Source organism: Mauremys reevesii, linkage group 6, assembly GCF_016161935.1.
Source record: "Mauremys reevesii isolate NIE-2019 linkage group 6, ASM1616193v1, whole genome shotgun sequence".
Taxonomy (NCBI): Eukaryota; Metazoa; Chordata; order Testudines; family Geoemydidae; genus Mauremys; species Mauremys reevesii.
The window spans coordinates 120,295,088-120,322,513 of record NC_052628.1 but is presented as its reverse complement, the minus strand read 5'-3'; the positions used below and the strand labels follow the sequence as shown (position 1 = coordinate 120,322,513).

The window sequence follows — 27,426 nt, the reverse complement described above, 5'->3', positions numbered from 1 at the left end:
TGACAACAGAAGAAGGGAATGTCTTCCTTACAGAAAGAGTTGATACGTCAGGAAATGCCCACACAGTAGAATACTTACAAGTAGCAGTAAAAGCTATAACAAACTGTGAAAAAGAAATTCAAATGTCTAGTACACAGCTTGGTCACAGACAATGCTGCAAACGTGTCCAAGATGAGAAGAAATTATGTAGGAGAGAGTGAAGAGTCCCAAGCGAATAACATACGGTTGCAGTGCTCATTTGATGCACCTCCTAGCCAAAGACTTCAGTGTTCCAGAAATAAAGGCTAATGTTGTTGAAATTGCAAAATACACCCGTAACAACCACTTTGCAGCAGCTGCTCTGAAAAAAGTGGGAGGAACCAAGCTAACTCTCCCACAAGACGTGCGATGGAACTCAGTAGTGGACTGTTTTGAGCACTATATCAAGAACTTGCCTAATCTGATGACAGTTTGTGAAGAAAATTGTGAACAAAGAGATGGCACTGTCACAGCCAAAGTTCTCAACACTGGGCTTAAGAGAAATGTTGAACACATGATGAGTACCCTGAAGCCTATTTCTGTAGCCTTGAACAAAATGCAGGGAAATAGCTGTTTTATTGCTGGCGCTGTTGAAATTTGGAAGGAACTGAGTGAGATCTTAAAAGAGAAATATGCAATGACAGAGTTAAATTACAAGCATTAAAAAAACGAATGGGACAAGCACTATCTCCAGCTCATTTTCTTGCAAATATTCTCAATACTCAGTAACAGGGTCAAACCTTAACTACTGAAGAAGAGGAGTTGGCTATGACATGGACATCCAGCAATCATCCCTCCAGAGTGCCAACTATAATAAACTTCAGAGCTAAGAGTGAACCATTCAAGAACTATGTTTTCTCATGATGTTTTAAAGATAGTCACACCGGTGAACTGGTGAAAGTCACTTAAGCGCTTGGCTTCAGAGACTGTCGAAGTGATCATCTAACTTTTAACAGCAGTAGCTTCTTCTGCCCGTGTAGAAAGAACATTTTCTTCCTTTGGTCTAATTCATTCCAAATTGAGAAATTGTTTGGGACCTGAAAAAGCAGGAAAGCTTGTTTTTCTTTTCCAGATTATAAACGAACAGGAAAATGAAGGTGAAGATGACTGAGTTAGCTGCAGAAGCCAATATTTAAAGTTTCTCATGTTGACCTGGCTGACATAGTTGATTTAATTTTGGGTTTTTTTTAAATATTTCATTTAACTATTTTGGTTAAAAACAATTTTAACAAAAACAAATCTGATTATAAAAAACTTGAATGTCTTAACTAAATTCAAAAATTCATATGCTTGTTTTGTAAAAATATTATATGTTTGCTGTTGAAGAAAAAAATCCAGAATACATAACGTTGTTGTTTTATTTAACTAAAACAATTTAAATGTCTGTCTGGCGATGTTCTCCTAATACAGCATGACAAGAAAATCCTCCAACTATTAATGATTATCCTGTTGAATTGGAGATAGTTCACCTCCCAGTGACTTCATAAATATCTGCTTCAATTACCTTTGGTAAATTAAATTACCAAAAAATCATTCATTTTCTGATATAACTATAAAACTAATCTGAAAAGTTTTCAAAATAAATCACTTTAATATATAGTGTGTACCTTCTAAAAATGAAACTTACATCTATCTCTGAGTTGTGAAGAATGTGTATTAAGGTTATAATAACCAACAAGAATGCACTTTTATGTAGAAATCCATGATTAAATCAAGTCTTTCTGACTAGTGATTTAAATCTTGATTTAAATCAAATCCACCCTGATCAGGTCATTGGTGGAATAGTGCACTGAGAGGAAGAATGGTCCCCTGGTTAACATGCTAGCCTAGGAGTTGATAGTCCTGGGTTCGCTGCTCTGACACAGACTTCCTGGGTAACCTTGGGCAAGTTACTTGGCCTTTGAGTGGTTTGTTTCCCCGTGTGTAAAACTGGGATAATAACATTTCTTGCCCTCACTGGGATGTTGGGAAGATAACTATATTAAAGATTGTGAAGCGCTTTGAGATCCACTGATGAAAAGTATCGTATAAGAGCTAGGTGTTATAAGTCTAACAGAATGAGTGGGCAATACGTGATGTTTTGGAGAAAGGTGGAAAAATCCCCAATTCAAGTGCATCTAGTCACCGGTGCAATTGTATAGGGGAATTTGGGGAAATTCCTTCCTTGGGGCTCCAATTCAGCCAGGTGTTTAAGCGCTTCCCTAACTTCAGTCGCATGACTTCATTGGGTCTACTCACATGCTTAAATACCTGCTTGAATTGGCGCCTGACAGCTGCCTGTAGCAAACACATTAAGCATATGATTCCATTAGCCAGATCATAACATAGCAAGCCATTAGACCAGGCTGAACAATGCTGAAATTTCAATTAAATATTTCACTGAAATTTTGATGAGGAAATAGGAAAAAATTCTCACTATATTTCTGGCCCATTTTTCAACTGTCTCTAATAACTATAAATATCACTGATCCTGAAATTATCCATCCCTTTTAAAAGCCCACGACTTATTTGACAGAGCTGAGTGAATAACTGACACTAAATAATGTTGTCGCTTTTATTTTTTAAATATTTTCTGTGAACGGATCATGAAATGCTCCCAAATGTCTTCAGTAAATAATTCTCGGTCTGCAGATTGTTCGCAATAAACTCACCAGTGTTTTGGTTAGTTATGTAAGCGACGTGGCATTGTTTCCATCCCCTGACTTGACAGCGCATTTAGCTAATAACACAATGTGAAGGGGGAATTTTCATTGAATTCACCATCTCAGTTTTGCTCTCAATGAGTGTTTGAGCAGCCAAGATTCATATTCGATTTTCACCAGCGTTCTCACTAGCTGAGCTCAGATGCACACGGTGTTAATGGAAAGGGAACATAAAAGGGTCATGAACACATGAAAGCCACGTGTGATTTGGAATTCCAATAAAGATGCATGGCACCTCCCCCTCTATTCCCCCACACCTGCCAATATTTGCTTAGCTCTAGTGTTTGACTCCATTATCCATTGCACTGTATAGTATTTGAGAGGAACAATATCAGAATTTTACAGCTTAATGCACCTCCTGACAGCTGTGAAACAAACTGCTCTGAGCTCTTCATTCCTCTGCCATTTGAGTCACTTGCCATCTCCTCAGCTTCGAGCAATTTATGGGAGGGCCTAACTGTGGAAAAGCCAGTCAAAGCACAGAGCATGGGGAAGACTGACTATATAAGGCATTCAGAATCGGGTACTTTGCTCTGTAGATGAAAACGGACCATGAACATAACTGGACAGAGGGTCGGAAGCAATGTGACTATAATAACCTTCTTGTTTCACATGCCTCTATTAGAACCTTCTGGTCTCCACTGATGTGCATAAAAAAGGAGAGGCCAAGTCTGATCTCAAGAAATGGGATCATCATGGGACAACGGAAAAATGCCAGAAAGAGGGATTCTAGCAATGAACAAGGATCTCGATGAGAATAAGGAAACCAGCATTATCCCTAAAACTTCTGTGTCTCTCTGCTGCACCGTAGAAATTCTTCCCCAAAGCCTGCAATGGCTTCCTGCAATAGACTTAAAGAAACAGTACCTGTATCCTCACGGGAACCAAAATAATTACCAGGAAAATAGATTTCTCATACAGTTACTACCATCCACACATCCAGTGGCTCATAATTGTACCTCGCATACCGCTTCTGAAGCTTAGCAGGACACCGTGAAAATTAGGTCATTTCTCAGCCCTTTAAGAAGACAGATAATTATTTGCTGCTAATTGAGGCACATAATAAAAACCATCTTGAGAATCTATATTTGCCTTCACAGGTTTAAGCAGAGCTAGCTGGAAAGATTTTGTTGTTGCTAAAAATGGCTTTTTGACCACATTTACTTATTCATTCATTTATTGTTGTGGTGGAAATTGTTTATTTTGGTAAAACTTTTCAGGTGTTTCAATGAAAAACTGGAATCCAAAACCTGAACATTTGTCAGCAAAATATTTCTGGTTTTGATTTGGATTTCAGTGAAGATTTTCCATTTTTGGTTTTGGAAAACCAAAAAGTGTTTCATGAAAACGCTGAATGTTTGTTGCTTTTGGGTGTTGGTTTTTCATTTTAAAAAATTGAAATACTTTCATGGGAAATTGGGGGCGGGGGGCGGAGAATGGACATTTTCTCTACATTTTGTGCAAAAACAAAATGGCATTTTCCATCCAGGTCAAGTTGTAACATTCTGCAGTGAGATTTGTTAACAGTGGCAGCTTCATGTTCTGAAACAGCCCAATTTAAATGAGCTGTCAATTAAAGTGCCCCTCACCCTCCATTTTCCAGAGACCAATTTCTTGCTAGGCAAGGCTGCTTTTTAAACACTCTGCCTCCATGTTTTCCCCCAACCTGTATGTAACCATATTCCAGACTGACCTACGGCAGCCTTTCTGCTTGCTGGCTGAAATGTTCACTCCAGGGTAGGGTTAAAGTTTGGGGCTGTTAACTTCAGTGAGGCTAGACTGTGGACTATCTGAACTTGTATACACAGGAGAAAGTGATTGTCTAGAATAACTATTCCCGTATAAAAGAGACCATGGAGACAAAGTAATTATTCTGGAATAGCATCACTTTGATTCTGGAACAGAGCGCCCACATGAGGGAGTTACTCCAAAATCGGTAAATTATATCAGAACAGCTATGGCAGAATGGTGAATCTGGAATAGCCATGCAGGTCAATTTTCCCCCATATAGACAAGGCCCTGGAGCTTTACGCACCATGCAAGTTTTGGTACTTGTAGACTACACAAATAGTCCCCTTTGGGGTTTATTTGCAAGATCTGACATGAAGATCAAGCCATGCAGCATTGCTTCAGCTTCTACTTCACTTGCTTTGTAATCACCAGTGCATGGCCGAGTGGGCTGAATCTAGTGGGCAAAGTTATTTTGGTAGGATCAGGAACTGACAAGTGGAAGAAGATGGAAAGTGAAGGTATGAGTATACGCTGATATGTACATTCTAGAAACCTGCAACATGAGCATCTTTCAGCTGGCCAGCTGTGAGATGGGGAGATCCATTTTCTTCCTTTAGAAGACGATTCAGAATGATTATTCCCCCTCTAGGAGCTCTAATGAACCCTCCCTGCATGTTGCACCTGTGATGATTCACTATCAATATTCCTTTGAGCTCAGGGTTCCATTTTCCTACAGCAATTACAGAACCGGCCTTGCTTTGTCCCAAGGACTCCACCATCACTCACAGCTCTATCTACAAGCCGTGCTGCTGGGCTCCATAATATGACTGCAGCACCTAAGAAAGCACCCTGCTGCAAGTCGTGGCAGAGGGGACCAAACTGTAGCAGGAGAATGGAGGATCGTCCATAGAAAACGTCACTCTCCTTTTCCTCCCAAACCAGACTGCAAATATAGCCTTGTGTAGAAATCATGCATGGCAGCCTGTTTTTCCTCCCAGAAACTACACGTCTCCCTGAAACACTGGTGCTTGGGGTTTTATTCACAAGATGGCCAGGAAGAAACTAGTAATGAAAGACATAGCAGAATATCCTCAGCTGGCGTAATATCAGCACAGGTCTATTAACTAGAATGAAGCTACGCAGATTTACCCACCAGCTGAGGATCTGATCCATCATGTCCCAGCCTCTAAACAAATGAGCAGAACTCATTTTTCTCACGGTGAAGTGGTTCAAAAGAGTAGAGAATGCATACAGGAGTCTGGCTTCAATTGCTTCTCAGGCACCACTCCAACACCAAATATTTAAGAGTAGGTTAGATATTTAAGAGTAGGTTAGATAAATGTCTATCAGGGATGGTATAGACAGTATTTGGTCCTGCCATGAGGGCAGGGGACTGGACTCGATGACCTCTCGAGGTCCCTTCCAGTCCTTGAATCTATGAATCTATGATGACGTTATGGGGAAGTTCAGAATGCCAAGAGGTATCGTCAGATCCTCTCTCCTGATGCCAATAGGTAGCCCACAATCAACAATCGTATCATTTTTCGTTTGTTGTTGTATTTTAAGATAAGAATAATTAAACAAACTCCATCCTGTTAGCAATATCATTATGGAGGGTACAGACATTGCTTCAGCACAGTATATGCATTGTGCAGCATGGTACGTTGCGAAAACACAATAATGTGGCAATCATGAAGCATTGTACTGGAATTCGATCCAATGACTTGGGTGGATTTTAATGGGATCCATGTAGCTAAAATTCCATACAATAAATTGCAAATGGTTACCTCCATCTTTTTCTGGCACTTGTCAATATACAGAAGTTTTTACCCTGTAAATCCATTAAATCTCAGTTTCTGTTTGACTCTTGAGGGCTAAGGTTCCAGTCATTAATTTTTGTATTATGCAGAAAGCTATAATAATTGCAAGAACCTCCATGTTTATTCCAAGGAGTCCGGTGGCACCTTAAAGACTAACAGATTTATTTAGACATAAGCTTTCGTGGGTAAAAAACCACTTCACCCACAAAAGCTTATACCCAAATAAATCTGTTAGTCTTTAAGGTGCCACCGGACTCCTCATTGTTTTTGTGGATACAAACTAACACGGCTACCCCTCTGATACTTGTGTTAATTCCGTATTACTGCTAGCCAATTGTATACAAGCAGCCTGATTTCACTTACACTTACATAAATCAGGGATAACTCCACTGAAGGCTATAGGGTTCCAGATCAGAACTGGCCCAGGGTATGTACACTGGTTTTGTTAATGGCTGATACTTTATTCTAATATACAACCCACTTGGAGATATGCAGGCCTCTCTTAGTAACCCTAACCCTTTGCCAGGAAAGCCCTGCTGTTGTAGAAGTGTGTCCACTAAGACCGATGGACGGTTAAGCACATGTCCATTCTTTTCTTAAATAGGTGCAACAAATGCAACATTTATTGTTGTTCTTTGTATTGTGATACTGCCTAGCAGCCCAGTCATGGCCCCCGTGGTGCTAGGTGCTGTACAAACACAGAGCAAAAAGACAGTGCCTGCTCCAAGCCTTTCACCCCTCTGTTGTCTCATTCTCATTCTCTACAGCCAGGCTGATGGAGGGGCTCAAGGAAGCAATGAGACAGCATTAGTCATGTACCAATCCTCTACCATGGTAGGTTGTTGCAGATTACGGTAACCTGCTTGGAGAAGAAGCCTCTGTATTATCTGCTCTGCTGTGTTCATCCGTCTCAGCAACCTCTCATTTCATCATCCCCCTTGGTCCCTCGGACAGCCTGCTAGTCCAGGGCCGTGCTAGAGGAGAAATAGCATTGGTGTGGGACTGGATTAGTCTTACAGTAGAGATGAGATACCTAGTTACAAAGGAAGAGACCTAGTGGCTACAGCCCTGTATTAGGACTCAGGAGACCTGGGTTCTGTTCCTGGCTCCGTCACTAGCCTCCTGTGTGATCATGGGCAAGTTGTCAGCGCCCTGTGCCTCAGTATACCCATCTGTGAAATGGGTATAACATCACTGACCTCCTTTGTAAAGTTCCTTCCAAGAGCTAGGTGTTATCCTTACCAGCTAACCTACTAGATGACCTTAGGCAAGTCACTTCTCTCTGTGTGCTTCTGTTTCCCCTCGTCTGTCTTCTCCATTTGGACTATAGGCTCTTCAAGGCAGAGACTGTCTCTTGCTGTGTTTCTGTACAGCTCCTAGCATGTTCAGGCCCATAGCCACTACAGTACAAATAATAATCCTGTTTGGTAAACAGGGGCATTGTTTTTCTGCTGTCACTTTTGAGACACTCTTTGCACCCCCCAGGGGGCTTTGTACGTAGGGAAGGTAACGGAAGACTCAGAGAACAGCAGGACAGAGCAGAATTCGACTTGGAGCTAGAGAATCTGGTTTCCTGGAGGGTGTCCTAGGTGATCAAGCGAAGATCCAGGGGTTTGCTAAGACACAGATCAAGGAGTGGGCCTAGGTGACTTCTACAAATCAGAGTAATAAGGAAACTGATTCCTTCAAGGGCTACATTGTGAAGAAGATGAGCCTCAGTTATACAGCTAACGTCGGTAGTCGTGTGCCAAACTGCAGATGCAGTTTGCTTCCAGACACAGCAACTTACAGCATGGCAGGCTTGAGACGCCAAACTATTGAGTCCCTAAATTGTGAGGGGATATGGGAACGGTTTCTTTAAATCCAGAGGCGGAAGCCAGTCAGGAGCGGGTTAAGGAAACTCTGCAGTGAAATGCAGAATGACAGAGTGGCTTTAGTCCTCACAGTTATTCCTTAGTGCAAAGAGTTTCTTGTTCCATGTTCGGAAAAAAGTGATTTTCTTTGAGTCTTTACTCTTGTCACATGACTAGGCAAAGATTGAAAATTGCATTTTCAGCTAAACCCTATTGGCCAATGAAAAATCTTTTCAACCAAAAATGTTCAGTGGATGAGATTTGACCTCAGTCAGTGCCTCTATATAGCTACGTTATTGTGGCGCATGAAGCGGTCTGCAATGGGTGCTTTGCCTTCCTGCAAGCCAAGTTACTGAGGGATTTAGTTGATTTTGACATCATTCGGAACTGAAAGACACAGCAAGCGGATGAGAAGGAATTTTGACACTGCTAATGGGACATCTACACAAAGGATGAGGGTTTTTTTAACTCCCATGGAGGAACAAGGATTTCAACATCTACCTATAGAATCCACTGAAAGCTGAGGAGTCTGTCGGGTGCACGACAGAGCAGAATTTAAAGCAGGAGGGTGAGTGCTCGCTGAGACACCCAAGAGCTATGCTCACCTCACTGCTCCACTGCAGACTCACTGTGTCAGGGACCTACAGCTGAGCCCAGGCGCAGCTCCTTGCCCTCAGCTGATTCAGCTAATGAACCTCTCCCGATGAGCTGAAGATACCAGCAGGCACATTCTTAAACCCTGCAGCAGGGCTAGCTACTCAATAATGTTCCGTGCTCCTACTGATGCAGCTGCTCTGCTTTCCCTCTGAAAGTCTGGCTCTGATTCTTGGCTTCTGGCTCTGCTGTGCCCCCTAGACTTGGTACCTTGGCTCTTGAGCTGGGCTCCGGCCACTAGGCCAGCCTCCCACCCTGACTATTAGGTATGTCGGCCCCGCATCCAGACTCTTACAGCTTGGCCAAGTCACTTCGTCTCTCTGTGCCTTGATTTTCCATTTGTAAAATGGGTATAGTAGCTCTGCCCTGCTCCACAGGCGAGATGCTCATGTTATGCAGTGATGGAAGCCCTATGAGAACCTAGATCAATATAGTGCCCCAGACCCTGCCCACTGAAATAAATGGTGCAATGTTGATTGACACCGTCAGAGGGTCTGGTGCAGAGAGGTTGGATTACTGCTGACCTGAACATAATTAAAAGCAGTGGTGACCATGCAGTGAAAAGCTCCATGTGCTATCACTGGGCACCATGCCGCCCCATTTTTTCCTGTTGCAGTTACTTGCTGATTGATAATGGAGCTATTTAATGCTGATAGCAAAAATCCATCAGTGGCTCTGTCCCATCCCCTTGCTTCCAGTATGATGCAATGGGACTTATTAAATGCACAATGCATCACATAGTTAGAGGGGAAAAAAATCGTCCCTTCATTTGCTAAATTGCAAGGCCTGCTGCAGCCGTGCTCAGCACAGAACATTCCCCTCGCCCTAGGGGAGAGGCTGTTCAGAACAACCTACGCGTGGGGTGAAGCATTAGTATGTCAGCGCAGCTCTCAGCGCGAGCTCATTTGCATGAGGCGTCTGCAGAGGGCTCCTCTCCCTGTCGAATGAGAGCCGGCAGCAAGGGTAACACAACGAAAACGAATCGACTCTGGACTTTAGAGCTCTCACACGCGTGTTCTCCGCAGAAAGGCCTAGCGAGGGGTGTGGGATCCCAAAGGTACTTGGTCCCGCACACTCTTTAAGGCGCATGTTTTCCCCCTTCTGTGTTTTCTTGCTCCGCTTAGCAACTTAAGCCGTCGGATCCCTTCGGTTTGAGGAAGCAGGGAAAGCTGCTTCACGCAAAGGCGAGGACTGGCCAGCAAACAGTTTCGCTGAGCACACAGAGGTACGACGCAGCCAGGCGCAGGTCACTTCGGTGCTCAAAGGGCATTGGGTCAGCAGGAGCAAGGGGCTAGCAGCGGTGGGAATAGGTGGCAGGGCCGGCTCAGTCCACCACTGCCTTGTGACTAGTCTGTCAGGTGCTTTTTTTGGGTCTCGGCTTTAGCCCAGATGGGCCAGATACTGGTCTCTGTACCTGTGTTGAGTAGCACTTGGGCTATTCCTTTCAACAGCAGCGCAAGGTACTTCTCCTCTGGAGGAAAGGGCAGGGCAGCTGGCTCTCTGAATGTGATCCCCCAGCTAGTGACGGCAATGTGGGGTGAGTTAAGAATAAGGTAGCCACAGTTCACATTCCCAGCATTGCTGCGGCTGCGGCGTCTTAGCCAGTCTCTTAGCCAGGATGCATGAGAACGGGTGTTTCGAATGCGCTTCCAGTCATAAAGGGATCCCCAGCCAAGGGGGAAAAGCAATCCCCCCTTATCTTCCTCATGTTCCCTTCTATTGCTGCTCTCGCTCACCATGTAAATCAGCGTGGATTCCGTTAAACAGCTTACCTGTCACATCCCAACTGATCTACAGCAACTAGGAACGCCAGCAGCAAAGCCTGATTGCACATTGCTCTGCTCAGTCAGTTACACCCTGTGCAAAGCGGGTATCAAACTCTACTGGATTAGGATGGTGGTGTTTTCACACCTGCTCTGCACAGACCTAAATGATTGCCCAAGACAGGGGGTGGGTTGCTGTGCGGTGGGGTGGGAAAAGAGAGGAGTGGGAGAGTATTTAACATCCAATACTAGTAACCGGTGCATAAATTATGAAGAGTGACAGGAGAAGCTACACCAGAAAGCTCTCTGCTGCTCCAAAATAAACTTCCACAGTACCCAGCAATAGCCATCACGCTTCGTGAATGCAACAACCATGAGTTCTATGTGTATGCAGCAGAAAATGAATGGCCCTTCTCCATGACGGAGAGAAATTCAGCATCTATGTCCATTCCTTACACTGCACGGCCATTATCGGTACACTCCACTCCCTGGTCTGCACTGGCAGCGGCCCCTTTACACTGCACGGCAGTTATCGGTACACTGCGCTCCCTGGTCTGCACTGGCAGCAGCCCCTTTGCACTGCACGGCCATTATTGGTACACTCCACCCACTGGTCTGCACTGGCAGCAGCCCCTTTACACTGCACGGCAGTTATTGGTACACTGCGCTCCCTAGTCTGCACTGGCAGCAGCCCCTTTACACTGCATGGCCATTATTGGTACACTCCACCCACTGGTCTGCACTGGCAGCAGCCCCTTTACACTGCACGGCAGTTATCGGTACACTGCGCTCCCTGGTCTGCACTGGCAGCAGCCCCTTTACACTGCACAGCTGTTATCAGTAGACCACACTCCCTGGTCAGCCCTGGCAGCAGCCCCTTTGCACTGCACGGCCATTATTGGTACACTCCACCCACTGGTCTGCACTGGCAGCAGCCCCTATACACTGCACGGCAGTTATCGGTACACTGCACACCCTGGTCTGCACTGGCAGTAGCCCCTATACACTGCATGGCCGTTATCAGTACACTGCACTCCCTGGTCTGCACTGGCAGCGGCCCCTTTGCACTGCACGGCCGTTATCAGTACACTGCGCTTCCTGGTCTGCACTGGCAGCAGCAGTTGGTGGGGGGGTTGCCAGAGGGAATGGCACTGGGAGCAGTGCAGAGACACAGGGCCTCTGTGCAGGCAGAGCAGGCTGCTGACTCATCCAGAGCTGGGCATTCCTTATTAGCCAGGGCAGAGTTTCTTGCCAAAATCATTAGCAGGCTTGGTCGCTGGCCCTGTCCGCTTAGTGCTGATCTGCCTCAGCTCTCTAGAGAAAATGGCCAGGCTAAAGTGTTGCAAAGCCTATTTTTTAAGGCTGTGCTGAGGTTTCTGCTAAAAGTTTTGTTTTGCCATTTCTATGTCAGGTACTTAGCAGAGCTCATCACCACAGTACTGAGTCCTCCCAGACAGCCCCAGCGAGGCAGGGCTGGTCTGTGCTGTCATCCCCATTGTACAGACAGGAATTGAGGCACAGAGAGGCTAAGTCACTTACCCAAGGGCACACAGAAAATCTGTAGCAGAGCAAAGAACGGAGTCCCAGTTAGCACCCTAACCACGGGGCCAGCCATCCTCCTCCTCCTCTTCCTCATTTGCTCCCACTTTAACCTGTATTTCTCAGCCTGTGTTAATCAGTTTCTTTTTGTGAATCAACTGCATGGGCCAGATCCCCAGCTGGTGTCAGTCACTGGCACCAGCTGAGAATCTGGCCCACAACTCCTATGTAGCTCTTCAGCATGTCTTTAGCTGTGCTGTCCTTTCCTTTGCCTGGGCTCGGAGATGAAAGGCATCGCGGCGTAAGTTAATTCATAGTAAGTGAGTGGGGGTTGGACCACGGCCTTGAAATCTTTGAAGGAAACACTCCTCCAAGTGCTGGAGCTTTTTCAAGGACTTTGACAAACCATCAAGTACAAAATTGTATCCTACTTCTCTGTATTTCTTAACCACGTTTATACTATTAGGAACAGGTGGTGGTTGTTCCTTGAGAATTGATCACTCCTGTTGCTTATTCCTAAGGCTGAGTGTCTTTCACGGAAGTCACAGATTCATGGACCGGTTACTGGCCGTGACTTTTTGATTATTGCCCGTGATCTGTCCAGGACTTTTACTAAAAATACGTGTGACTAAATTGTAGCCTTACTTATTCCCCACCGGAAGTCATAGCAATTCTTTGAGATGACATCACTGGCTGCTATGGAAATGGCTGTGATGTCACAAGCAGAAGACTATGATACCAGGTAAGAAATAAGAAAGAGCTGTTGACATCTGAAGGATCAAATCCTGGGCTAAGTTCAGCCCTGGCATAAATGAGTGCCTTAACTTCCATGGGTAGTCCACCTGCTTACACCAGGGCTGAATATGGCCCATGAACTTAATGCAAATAATCTTAATTATTAAAAGGAGAAGAGGGAGAAGAGGGGCCTCTAGCAACAGATGACAAAAAGAAGGGGAAGGGACCATTTCTGTCTCCAACAAGTTGAACATCCTTCTTCGAAAAAGAACCCCCCGCTAAAGACTCACGTTGAATTATAACAGCATAAAGTACCTGGCCACCGTCAGGGAGGGAAGACAATTCTTACTAGTGCTCTTGGTCAGTTTAGGTCATTCCTGGTACATGAGCTGCTTTCAGGCCCTTCAGTTGGGTGAGCGGGGTTGTAAGGGTAGCCGGGTTTTGAGAACGTTTGCTCTTCCCTGTTAAATTCTGCACTCTTGCCACTCCTCTTTCTCAGGCATCAGTTTGAAGGCACAATGTGAGTAATATTCCCTCAAGTTAATATTCCAGCTACACGCTTATTCATTACCAGCTGGTGCTTATTTTACACACAGACAGTAAGATTAGTAGCACCATTGGCTCTGCTGTGTTTTATAATAGCCCCACTCTTTCACTTTCTGATGAGACCAGGACATTCGACCAAAGTAGGTGGTCCAGGTTCGTTTTCACCACCTCTGTCCTCCTCTGTGAGATGAATTATAGTCATGGAGCTTCGCTAATCAACCTGCTCTCTCGGCTATTTCGGAGAATCGGCTCTATCTGAATTTGTGGCGAGCTACTTGATGCCAGCTGGTTGATGAGACAAATTGACACTTAATTTAGTGTAATGTACAAGGTATTAGGGTGAGCAGTTTCTCTGCCTTACTGACGTGGTTGTATACCATGTGGGTGTAGCCATGTTGGTCCCAGGATGCTAGAGAGACAAGGTGACAGAGGTAATATCTTTTATTGGACCAACTTCTGTCCCATAGAAGATCACCTCACCCACTTTGTCTTACGGGTGTGAGTTGTGGCTCCCATTGCTGTCAATGGGGGATCATTGCCCAGGATTAGCTAAGCAGAGGGTTTCCTTGCTGTATGTTTGCACCACCCCACATCACAGGGGAAGAGGGAAACCAGCTGCCTGTACGGTACCATTTACACATCTGCAACATTTGGTTATTTGGGTTAGTCAAGTCCTGAGAGGGCTGTGAGGAACTCCAGAGGGACTCAGTCAGGCTAGGAGAATGGGCCACACAATGGCAGGTGAAGTTCAGTGCTCATAAATGCAAAGTAACGTGCACTGGAAGGAAAAAATTAAACTACTCACACACCGCGCAGGGTTCTAAATTAACTGTATCTACTCAGGAAAGGGACCTGGGCATCTTTATAGACAACTCTGGTCAATGGTCAAAGAGGCAAACAAGATGTTAGCATGTGTAAAGAACAGGACTGAGAATTATCTGGCAATGTACTAATGCCTTTATATTAATCAATGGTGCGGCCTCACCTGGATAGTGTGTGCAGGACTGGTGACCTCGATCGAGTCATTTCATCTCTGGACTACCCCATCTGTAACATGAAATAATAGCCCTTCCTTTTCTCCCACCCTTTGTCTGACCACGGCTACGCTGGGATTTGCCAGAGGTGGAGCTGCACCACTGCAAACCCCTGGACATGACTTACACTCGCGCAATGTGATGGGTAGCAGCACGGTTTATCTTAGTCAGCATTGACCGAGGTATTGACCACGGCTTATTACATGGATGTGCAGAACCTAGCACCATGGAAATCCATAAAACCTTGCTGGTGAGTCTAGCCATTGCTTTAACATGGCTATTAAATAATGTAGCTAAAGTGCTTGCAGCATCCTGTCCATATATTGTAAGCTCTTTGGGGCAGGGACTGTGACTTTTCTAGTTTCTGTAGGGGCCTGGCACACTTAAACCTTCTTAGTTATAGCAGCTGGTACAGAGGCATGTTTGGGGTCCGTGCCAGTGTTATACACACCTACCTAGTGCTTGTGCTATCGTCAGACTTTCTATGTCCGGATGTGGAATGGGTTGAGAATAGAGACGAGAACCTCAACAGTCAGATGATGGTTTTTGCAAAGCCAGGGATGATTCCAGTCCAGGATCCACTTTATCCAAACCACCATAGTTCCGAGCACAGGGTCTGGTAAAAGCTGCTGGCTTTGGCTTCTCTTAGTAAAAACATACATCAGGTGGTGTTTGTAAAAATGACTTATCGCCTCAAATACCCTGTGAACTCAGCTAAGAAACCTGAGCGTGGAAAGAAGGACTGTTTCAGCACATCTACAATGTCTGCACTCCTTCCATCATCCTTTCCATGATTCTTCTTTAAGCTCCTCATTACACACACAATAGCCCTGTGGATCAGTCAGAAGCAACAGGGCAGGGCTGCGTGTTCTTTACAATGGCGTCTCTGCCTCTCCCTGTCATGGCTGTGGATCAGTTTCCACTTCGGCGCTACTATCCGTGGGTGTTTTGTAAACTAAAATGAAATGCCGCCTCCTTTACTGCTGGAAATTGGCAGAGCTCCATGGACTTAGGCTCCATAATCTTCATCCTAGAATATTAATTATAGGCCTGTTAGTCTAACATCTGTAGTATGCAAAGTCATGAAGTAACAGATTTTTAGACAAAATCCAGAGGTGGATAAGGATTTTATTCAATCTATTTATTGCTGACCTGAGATTAGATGACCTTGTAAACTGGAGTATTAGTAACAGGATGAAATTCAATAGTGAGAAGTGTAAGGTTATGCATTTAGGATGTCTAACAAGAACTTTAGTCCTGGTTGATTGTAGGATGGATAAATATATCAGAGGGATAAATACCAGGGGACAATGGATGGATATAAACTGTAAGGACCTTTAATTTAGATAAGTTTATGGAGGGGATGGATGGATAGATAGGATAACGGGCTCAACAAGTCAATTAAGTAAGTGCCACACTGGTAAATAAACAATGGGGTCAATGGTATGATATAACTTTCCAGAGGTTTGGCTGGAGAGTCTTGCCCGCATGTCTTGCAGGAGGTCAGACTAGATGATCATAATGGTCCCTTCTGATCTTGAATTCTATGATTCTATGATTCTATGACTTCAAAGTCAGCTTAAGTTTGAACTGCAAATGTTTCGTCCCCCTGAGTTTGATTAGATAACGTCAGGGAATCCAGAAGCTTCTTAAATGCCACATAATGGAAAAATGACTCCTAAGCATGCGGCACTGTATAATGTTGGTTCTCAGTCAGTTTGCCACCAGCGACAACAGTTACTCAGAGAGACATGGTGGGGGTGAGGTGATATCTTTTATTGGGCCAATTTCTGCTAGTAAGCAAGACAAGCTTCCGAGCCACACAGAGCTTTTCTTCTTCTACACTGCCTAGTTCTTCAGACACTAAGGTACCAACGAGATGATGGGCCTTATTTATAAGGTCAATAAGGTAACAGTCAATACTAGCATGAGACAAGGCTTGGCTATTGGTCACATTATCTGGCTCTTAATAATAATAATCAGTTATATAACACCTCCTTCCTCCTCAAGCACTGGTTCAGTAGTGACTCTGACAGAAAACTGCCACCCACTGAGCTCCCAACACCACTTACAGCGGGATTTGTGCCATTGCACTTTAGCTGAGGTTTCTGCAGAAGGGAATTGCCTGAGTGCAGCATGGGATCCCCTTGGTCCAAGGGAAACAGGAATTGTGTACATTTTGAACATCTACAAATTACACTAAGTAAGTGCACTGCGTGCATCACTGATTTCTCCCCTTAAACTGAGTAGGGCTGCCTGGAAAACAAGAATTCCATTTTGCAAAACATTATGAGGTTCTGAAATTTGTTTGCATATCAGAACGAACCCAAGACCTCTTGAAAATTTTCATTAAAAAACAACATGAGAGAGACAGACCCCAGTTTTGTTTGAAGTATTTTGGCATTTGAATTTCCTCACAAAATGTTTTTTTCCATGGACAACTTAGATAAACTTTGGGGGTTTTTTCATTTTTTTTAAACCTCTTCTAGGTCCAAGCTCGTGGTGTGCAGTTAGGAGCCAGCGGTCCAGCTGAGTTGGCCAGGACTCAACTAAAAGCTAGCAGAAGAGGAAAGGAAGAGATCCTCCCCGCACACACCTGGTCTGGCAGAGGATGTGAGGAGATCGGTGTAGCTGGCATATCCAGATGCCGGTGAGGACGCGCATGCTATATTAGAAATGGGCCAATTTACTGAAGCGCAGCTGCACAGGGACTTGCAAATCGAAATCAGAGCATTGATATGCAGGACAGGTTGTGAGGCAGTAGAATTCGCTAAAAAACTGGAGTTCATCCATTCAACAGCTCGGCAGGAGAAATAACAGCTGCTAGTTAGGAAGGTGTAAGCTGATCACCCTCCCCCCTGTAAGTACAAAACTGTGTCTAAGACACATGATGTGAAAGGGGATCTCACAAGAACCCCACTTGCCCATGGCCCCAGGGCTCCGGCTCTAGGAAGATAAGGGGAGATCGATGTAGGAGGCTCTGGCAGTGCTTTGTCATCTAAGGATCCCTGTACGTGGGAGATCTTGCGGTGACAGAACAGCACAGACCTGCCTCTACACAAGGAGGATCTGGCCCCTAATGTTCTAGCCACGTGCCCAAACTCCTCATGAGTCATCCAGTCCTTCAAGCTGATTGGCCTCTGGGACACTAAATTCACCACATCTGGAATCATATACTCAGCTCTTCCTTAGTCCTTTATTAAAGCCAGTTAGCCAAAGTCCAGGTGTTGTGGGGGTGGAGGGAAGAGGGTCTGTGAGGAGGAGAAGTCAGCGAAACCGGTCAGATGTATTCTTGATGTAATCTTGTTTGTTTGCAAAACATGTGCACACAGTCCATTTTTCCCCAAGCACAATAGAAACAAACAGCAGCAGGCAGTTTCCTTGCTCAAAAATCCCCATAACTGCTCTTCCAGCAAGTTCCAGCAAGTGCCCAAGAAGTCCTGCACCTCTGTGTCCTCTCAGGGTCATGCTCACCACTCTTTCACTTGGCGGCCTGCCTCCTGCGCAGACGACATGCCGCCTGCCTTAGCCCCTCGGTCCACATGCACAGCACCAACCCTCAGGCCCAGCTCTGATGCAGCCTTTGCCTATGGCAGACCCCCCATTATTGGCAGCTGTTTTGACTACAGAAGGAGGTTGGATTGCTTATTCTGTCGGGCCTGAAAGAGTGCTTGGCACCCATTGGTTTTCACAAGGGCTGTGATTCTTTCGATCAGTACCCGGCTGGCACCTATTAGCACCTTTCAGTGGGAGCCAACAGCAGTGTTGGCTCCAGAGACGCTGGCGAAAGCTGCAGGGCATGGCCTATGGAAAGCAATTATAGCCAGTTTTCCATTGCACAAAGCTAAATGTCATCTCAAGCCATGCCCCATGCTTGCAGGTGTGGCTTTGCTCTGTGGATCTTCTGTGTGCTGGTTTTTGAGTGAGCTGCTCCGTCTTGTCATGCACTCTGACCAAGCTAGGACTGGTATTTCCTGCCTGTGGCAGAACAGCTTCTCTTTGCTAGCACTTGGCTTCTGTTTTTTCCCCCACCCAGCATCTCAGATTTCATCAGCCTTTGTGCGTGGTGGCTTGCTAAAGAGTGTAATAACCCTGACGCAAGTGCAGAGTGAACTTAGTACAAATCCATTTCACCTTGCTCACGTACAGCTACAATCCCATCCTGCCGCCTCCTGACGCACAGACCTGGCAGTGGAGATATCCTCTGGGAAGGGAGGTTACACAAATAATTGCTCAGGAAGAAGACAAAAGAACAGTCAGGGAGGATGCCGCTTAAAAAGGTCATGTAATGAAAGAATCTATTCAGAGCTGCACATTAGCAAAGCCACTGGTGACCCTGAGTTACTTCCTCCCTTATCAGGGTAACGTGACCTAGATACGGTTCTGGTGATGCAAACATTCCCCCGACTTGGATCATATAGGGCTCAAATCTTGCCACCGTGGATATCAATAGTAAAATACCCGTTGAAATCAGTGCAAGTGACAGGAGCAGGTCAGCTATACTTGCATAGTGGCTACAGACATTATCTGTCCTGTGATCCCCTGCCATGTGCCTGTCCTTCACCGAGTTGCTGTGCCTGGCAGGGCTGTTTACATCAGTGATGTTAGTCGTGTGTGTCCTCTCACCGTGCATTGGTAATGCTGGTAACGCCTGTCCTCTAACCATGCTGGGAGCCTCTGAAATCCAAATGAAGGTCACGTAGAACAGGTCCCCTCGTGTCATGGAGAAGACATCAAATTGGAGCTTAATGAACAGTCTCCTCGGCCCAGGCCAGGACTAGGGAGCACAGGGGCTGTTCATGTAGGCCCCTATTCAGGAAGGTACTTAAGCACATGCCTAACGCTAAGCCTGTGAGCAGTCCCAGTGACTATCAATGGGTCTAGTCATGGACTTACAGTTAAGCATGTGCTAAAGTGTTTTGCTCAATCTGCGAGCTAGAGAGCCAGCGGGAAGTGCAGGGTGTCTCCGTAGGCCGGCAGCCTGAGTAAAGAAACCCTCCCATAGTCACTGTAGGCAAGTCCTGTTTCTTCTTTACAGAAGGAGTTTTACACAGACCACAGAAGCCTTTTGAGTCATGACATCTGACAAACTAACCTGGTTTGCATTGGAAATGTAGATCAGAGGCCTGGTAAATACAGAAGCCAAATGAGCAGTTGGCCAGAGGCAATGGCAAACCTCTCTTGAGCAGCATTCTAAAGCAAGGGGAGGCTAACGCATTCGGCTGTTTAATTCAGGAGTCCTGTAACACGGGAAGCCCCCACACCGCTGACGCACAGCTCTGCAGCAGGGGAGGCATTCAGATGACCCCCCCCATACCCCAAAGGGTTGACAGTCAGTTTGAATCAGCATCCAAGGGTCAAGGGTCCAACTGATTTCACTGGAACCAGGATTTCATCCCCAGTGTTCACCCCAGCATTGGTCCCATTCCTGCAGGCCTAACTTACGGTTTGTCTTCAGGCTCCTAAGCAGGCATTGCCCCTAACCCCTGCTGCCAACCACACAAACTGAATCTGGCAGCACTTTCAACTTGAACTAGTTGGCTCAGCTGGAGCTAATGCTAAAAGCTAATGCTCGGCTGAGGCTTTCACTCGGGTTGGTAACCCACCCACTTGGCAGTGAGGATGTGGGCTGAGTTAATCAAGCACTGCTAATTCTCCAGTGCCTTCCCACAACTCCGTGACGGGCCCGGAAGGACAGACACGTTCTCCCACAATTCTCTGGGAAAGAATTGTGAGGCAGCTCAGGTTACCGCAGCACACAGAACCATGGGAAGTGGCCCCAGAAGTCCTGGTGACCCACATGGCTGTGTGGAGCACCAGTGAGAACACAGCGACTTTGCAATGTGGCTGCTCATGTCCACATTAGGCTTACCCAGGAGTTCAGACCTGGGTGGCGATCAGCCGAGTTAACTCTCCAGGGAAGACAGACCCTTCGGCTGGACTGTCTTTGCCCTTCCAATGATGGAAATCAGGAGTAACTCCACTCAAGTCAATGCATTTACCATAGTAGAACTTGGTAGAGAGCTACAGATGGTCAAAAAGTGATTTCCCCTCCCCCCGAACAATTTTGATTTAAATGATTTTTTTTCATTTTGCTTGAAAGTTTTCTTCAAAAACCCCAAAACCAAAAATGATTTGTTTTGGGGTTTTCACTGAAAATTTCAACAATTTTTTTAAAAAATCATGAAAATTTCTCTTTCATTGAGCAAATACTTTCCATAAAAAAACAAAACAAAATATGTTTCAACAAGAAAAGCTTTGACCGGCTCTAGTGAGATTGGACTCAGGCCCTGAGAACAAAAATAGAGACCACGCCTGTGCCAATATTGAAAATAAGGACAAAACTAACCTTGATTTCATAGATTCCAAGGCCAGAAGCAGGGCCGGCTCCAGACCCCAGCGCGGCAAGCACGCGCGTGGGGCGGCATTTGCCGGCAGGGGCGGCAGGCGGGTCCGGCGGACCTTCCGCAGTCATGCCTGTGGGAGGTGCACCGGAACCCCGGGAGCAGCGGACCTGTCGCAGGCATGACTGCAGAGGGGGCGCTCGGCCCGTGGCTCCAGTGGACCTCCCGCAGGCATGACTGCGGAAGCTCCACTGGAGCCGCGGGACCAGCGAACCCTCCGCAGTCATGCCTGCAGGAGGTCCACTGGAGCCGCGGGCCGAGCGCCCCCTCCACAGTCATGCCTGCGGCAGGTCCGCTGCTCCCGGGGTTCCGGTGCACCTCCCGCAGGCATGACTGCTTGGGGCGGCCAAATTCGTAGAGCCGCCCCTGGCCAGAAGGGACCATTGTGATCATCTAGTCCGGCCTCCTGTGTAACACAGGCGAAAATCATTCTTAGCGCAAGTCTTTTAGCGCGAGAGCCAATCTTGCTTTAAAAATGTTCAGGGATGGAGACTCCACCACGACCCTTGGTAAGTTGTTCCGATGGTTAATCGCTCTCACTGTTAAAATGTACATCTTATTTCCAGGCTGAACGTTTAGCTTCAGTGGAGCAGGATGGGCTCTGGGAATGGAGAGAGCATGAAAACTGCTTTTTTCCAGTATTCTGGCATATCTGCATCTGTTGTCTGTGGTCTCTGTCCCAGTGTAAAAAGGGACAGTATAGAAGAGCTTCCGTCACTTATAATCTGCTCCAACAGATCACTGCACATGGAAAATGCCAGTCTCTGTGGATCTGAACGTTGTATTCATGCTACAGCAGTATATGACACTAAGCCTTAGGGCCGGTCTGCAAACGAAGTTGCACCTGTTTAACTAAAGATGTGGGGTGAAATCCTGGTCCCACTGAAATCACTGGGCATTTGACTTCATGGGGCCAGGATTTCACCCACGATGTTTAAACTGATTTAGATAACTGATGAAAAAGGCTGTGTGGACACACACAAATCGATTTTAAACCAGGACAACATTGGTTGTGCTTCTGTTGGTAAATGTACAGGTGCAAGCTAAACTGATATAACCGGCTTTAAATTGATCTGTGTCCATACATGGGTTTTCATCCACTTAAATCAGCGGTCCCCAAACTGGGGGACACCCCCATGGGGGGCGCAAAGGAACATTCGGGCGGGCGCGGCTGGGGCCCAGGCAAGCTCCCACGGGGGACAGGGCAGGAGTGCAACCCAGCTCCGTTCCTAGCCCCAGCTGCCAGCCCTACGCCCAGGGGCCCAACTGCTGGCCTTGTCCCCCGGCTGAGGCTCCACTCCCGGTCCCACCCTTGCCCCCAGCTGTGACCCCAGTCCCCCTTACCCATGTCCACGTCCCCCCTCCTTGGAGCTGCAGCCCCACTCTTGGCCCCCGCTTGGGGGGAGGTAAAAAAATTGTGGAACACTGATTTAAATAAATCATTTTATAACTGCTTTTAAGTTAAACTGGTGCAATTTGTGTGTGCAGACACACAATTATTATTACTAAAAATAAAAATGCATAATAGAAATGCAGTATGATTTCTGGTGTTTCAGAAATAAATATTTCAAACAGCCATTTCAAAATATCAAATGATATCAATTCACAAACAGAACGGTACCAAATTTTTATTCTTAAATTAACCCTTTTTTTTGGCTGAAAGTTATATGCCTCGCAAAAATCTAACGCAAATCATTTCTTTAAAACTTCATAATTTGTCTAATTTGCATCATATTTCTACCCAAAAAAGCATCTAGACAAACAATCTCTTAATAAAGTTTATTAAGCTGGATGTGCTTTTAAATGATTGAATTATAAACCCATGAAACGCAGGGATTACAGTCGATACAGAGGCTGAACCATGCTGGTAGGTAAGGTTATAATGAAGCACGCACTATTGTAACCACTTAAGCAGATACATTAGCTGCTAACAAAGAAGAGTGTCTATAAAATCATGCACTTCCTGTGCACCAAACCGTGATGTTTTAAATAATCCATCAAAACATTTTTAAAAAAAGGAAAATAATGAAGCTGTTGAAATAAGACCTGTTCTGTGTAGCAAGCCACAACATTTCCAATAATGCAGTGAATGACACGTTCTTAAGCAAGTAACAGAGGAATTAATTTGCTACAATGAAAGTGTTCCGTTGCCTAAGAGGCCTTGTATAAATTTTGCATAATGTTTGGAAGATATATATCCCCCCTAATAAACTTCCTTCAATTAGAATCAATTAGCTCAAGGTCATTTCCTATTAATGGGAGTACTAAACATCAAGGAAATCACTAGTTATGGCATTCACCTCCACTGCAACCGCTCTCCACACATCTTGCCGCCCAAACCAATACCCAAACGCACTCACCTCCACAGCAAGCTCCCTCTTATTTCCACTACACAACTGCCCACAGTTACACATTCAATTCCTCAAAATCACACTCAACTTTACTTCTGGCAGGGGCAGAGTTAAGGTTGTTTGGTGCCTGAAGTGTGCATTCCCATGCTTTAAAATGTTTGGTTTCTCTTTCATTTAACCTTAACCCTGAATTTCCCTGGTTTCGAATAGTGTCTTTTAATATGTTTTACAACATTCTTGTAAGATTCCCCCCTCCCCCTGAAATATGTGCACACATGCACTCTTCATGGTTCATAGAAACCTCAGAAAAGAACATTTTTCCAGGCAAACTTTTCATGATGTGTCTCTATGAAGAAACGATGCAATGAGAGCAATGGGCCGGACTGTCCCATTCCTGGATTTCCCCACTATAAAGCACAGGAAATTCTGATTCTCCGTTCACGGAGTCTCTGCTTTTATTATTTAATAATGGGGGTAATGGGATTTGTCCCCCAGCCAACCGCTGCACAACTGACAGGGGAATTGACCCAGGGAAGCCACAGAGTCCCTGAGGTCAGTGCTATCTGAATGGAGACCATTTGCATCTGTTCTGCCTCCTAAATCTCAGGCCCCATAGCCACCCACTTGGTTCTCCAATGGACACATCATCCCCCAGGCGACTGCTTCATTCAGCCCCTCTCAGGGGCCATTTCAGAGAGCGGGAGGGGACGGCACGTGAGTTAATACTGATAAGGTCACCGTGAACAGCTTATGGTGCTCCTACGGGGTAGACCAGAGTGGATGTTCCTACAGGAAGCACTGATTTCCCCCTCCCCTGCCCCCAATTCTGCCTCCTCTATTCCTTGCTCAGTCCCGTCCCAACCAGGGGAACAGATACCCCTGGAGCATCCAGGGGCTTCCACAAGGTAATGGGAGGAGGGCAATGTTATGCAGGTAACAACTTCCTTTCTGGGCCCCATCACCACCTGGATCCACTCATTTTCTCTGCCTCTGCCCGCACACGGGAAATGTGGCTCATGGTGCAGAATTACCCTTTGGTCACAGATGGGACCTGTTGGCTATGGATTGGAATGTTAATGAGACCCACTCTGCTATGCAGATCTTTGCTCGGCCTCTTGGGTAATTTTAACCACAGGAAACAGAAGTGGAAACAGTAGGGAGACAAAGGACAAATCATAGAATCATAGAATATCAGGGTTGGAAGGGACCTCAGGAGGTATCTAGTCCAACCCCCTGCTCAAAGCAGGACCAGTTCCCAACTAAATCATCCCAGCCAGGGCTTTGTCGAGCCTGACCTCAAAAACCTCTAAGGAAGGAGATTCCACCACCGCCCTAGGGAACCCATTCCAGTGCTTCACCACCCTACTAGTGAAAAAGTTTTTCCTAATATCCAACCTAAACCTCCCCCACTGCAACTTGAGACCATTACTCCTTGTTCTGTCATCTGGTACCACTGAGAACAGTCTAGATCCATCCTCTTTGGAACCCCCTTTCAGGTAGTTGAAAGCAGCTATCAAATCCCCCCTCATTCTTCTCTTCTGCAGACTAAACAATCCCAGTTCCCTCAGCCTCTCCTCATCAGTCATGTGCTCCAGCCCCCTAATCATTTTTGTTGCCCTCCGCTGGACTCTTTCCATTTTTTCCACATCCTTCTTGTAGTGTGGGGCCCAAAACTGGACACAGTACTCCAGATGAGGCCTCACCAATGTCGAATAGAGGGGAACGATCACGTCCCTCAATCTGCTGGCAAAGCCCCTACTTATACAGCCCAAAATGCCGTTAGCCTTCTTGGCAACAAGGGCACACTGTTGACTCATAATGGAAGAAGCTGCTGCTGGCTTTTACTGGACTAACCTAAAATGAAACAAGATGGATTCTTCCAAATTCCAACCTCTTCCTGGAAAGCCGAGTGACTCTTCATCAAAACCTCCTCCCCTTTCGAGTGCTACCTCATGTCCTATAAGCATGGATTTGTGAGCACCCCATCAATATACGCTCCCCTACCCTTGTAGCCTTCAAGTACTGAGCTTCTGATAAACCCATCCCATAGCCCAATACTGGGGTCAGCAACCTCTGGCACGCGGCTCACCAGGGTGCCAGTTTGTTTATCTGTCACGTCGGCAGGTTCGGACAATCGTGGCTCCCACTGGCCGCGGTTCACTGTCCCAGGCCAATGGGGGTGGCGGGAAGCTGTAGCCAGCACATCCCTCGCCTGCGCCGCTCCCCGCCACACCCATTGGCACATCCCTCACCCGCGACCGGCCGAACCTGCCGACGCAGCAGGTAAACAAACCAGCCCAGCCTGTCAGGGTGCTTACCCTGGCGAGCCGTGTGCCAGAGGTTGCCGACCCCGGCCCAATATAGCCCATGCATGCTCCTCAGGATAGCTGGTGATTTAAAAATAAACCAAAATTCATCCTATAAATCCTTTGAAACAACTGCTAACTTAAAAAGGGAGCAAACCTTTTCCGTGTACCTTTTTGCACTATTGACCCATCCTTGTTTCTCTGTCACATGTATAACTCATCCACTGCAGCAGTCCTAATTCATACGGGCCTACTGCACCACTGCAAATATGATCTGAGAAGCTGTAAATCACTTCTAGGTTCCAAAAGCTATTTTGTGGCTTTATCTTGTCTTATGGTTTCATTAATAAAAGCAGTTAACACATTTCATAGTACATTTTGAAACATGTTGAGTAAACTTTTCCTGTCCATTGCCAAAATATTTCATAGCAAATATGGAAGGAAATTCATATTAATCCTGTTTAATTTTGGAGATCTGATCTTGAGGTTTTCTATCCAGACAGCCACATAATTCAGAACTGATTATATTTATACATAGAGAGACAATGTATTAAAGAGGTTGCTTGGTGAGGTAATACGTTTTATTACACTAACTTCTGTTGGTCAAAGAGACAAGCTTTTGAGCTTTACAGAGCACCATCGACTTAAAAATCATACTTCTGTCTGAAAATGCTTTTCCTTCAGTTATTAAAGTATCATCTAAGACTGAAAGAGATTAGAGAAAAAGTGTTTCTCTCTATTTTTGTTCAGTGTATTCACTTTGTGCAATTGCCAGCACTTCTCATAGGTCTGCTGCCCCGGTATAGTCAGAGTGAGTCAACTTCTCCAGTTTGTGGGGGTCTTTCACACAACAACAGGTGAATAAAAATATTTTAAAAAGCCGGAAAATGTGTTTTTTTTTTATAAAAAGCACAAAAACTGGAAGAGGGAATGAGAAGCACTGAAACCGCTTTTAACTGGCTGTCTGAAACTGATTAGATACCCAGCGGATGAAGTGCCATTGTGAATGGAGGCTCACTAACTGCAGATGTAAAAGAAGTAGAACAGAAAGTGCCTGGCTTCAGTTACCATTTAAAGAAACATACAAAAAAGGGCTCTTGCTTCCAATGGAAGAAACTTACCAAAGTAAACAGGCTTTCCACATATGGGACAATATGAAATCATCTTTACGGCTCCTCGGCACGGCACACAGCGTTGGGCAGAGCTCGTATAAAAAGCCTTCTTTCGCTAAAGCAACAGGAAAACCAGGGCCAACAGCAAGCTGATGACGTGTTCTGCTTTTGAAGCAGGATATTGTGGTTGTAGGTAAATGAGAGCCCTGTAGTGTAAGAAGCTGAGTTCAGGGGCTTTATTACGGGAAGAATTAATTTATCTTTTGGAACCAAAAACACAGACTTTAAGAAACGCTTCTTCTCCATCACCAGAGGAGAAACACTGGAACCAGTTTAACTTCACCCCATGGGCAGCACTCGCGATATCTGGTGCAGATGCTGCTTATACAAGTCTCTTTGATCACAAAAGTGCCTGCCTTGTGTCTTTTGCAGATCTTTTCTCCCACATTTCAGAGCCTGAGCTCTGACCCAAGCAGGAATGTTTTTAGCGCCATTCCACAAACCTGTGTCAGTTGACCTGGGTTTTGAGACTCGCTGCCACATAGGTTTTTTGCCATGTAGACATACCCTCATTGGCAGAGCTGAAAGTCCAGCCCTCCGGTCCAGTGTTCGTCTGGAGTGGGAGGCATCTCTTCCTTTTGCAGCTTCGAAACACAAATACAGATTTCTTCCCAAACCAGTTTTGTGTCTAACTTAGGCTATGTCGACTCTTGAAGAGTTTTCGCGCTGTCAGTTTCAGCGGTGATAGGGAGCCGGTGAAAGGAAAGCGCTGGGATCAGATCGTGTTTACATTTGCAACACTTCAATCGCCGATAGATGAGAGCAGCGCATGGAGGGCAGCTATCCCACAGTGCAGCT

General features: G+C 45.7%; 1 protein-coding gene and 1 long non-coding RNA gene across 2 annotated transcripts in view; one reads left to right on the top strand and one right to left on the bottom strand.

Annotated features, from left to right (window-relative positions):
• LOC120408762 (cysteine-rich protein 1-like) overlaps positions 1 to 26,903 on the bottom strand; it is a 55,539-nt gene extending 28,636 nt beyond the window's left edge. The window contains exon 1 of the mRNA XM_039545968.1: positions 26,578 to 26,903. Within this exon, the coding sequence (XP_039401902.1) occupies positions 26,578 to 26,620 (43 nt within the window). The 5' untranslated portion in view covers positions 26,621 to 26,903. The remainder of the gene's footprint in view (positions 1 to 26,577) is intronic.
• Positions 12,850 to 17,952, top strand: LOC120408763. The gene is made up of 3 exons (XR_005600953.1): positions 12,850 to 13,335; positions 14,482 to 14,645; positions 16,885 to 17,952. It is a non-coding gene; the product is annotated as an uncharacterized LOC120408763 (long non-coding RNA).
• Positions 26,904 to 27,426: the final 523 nt, after the last annotated feature.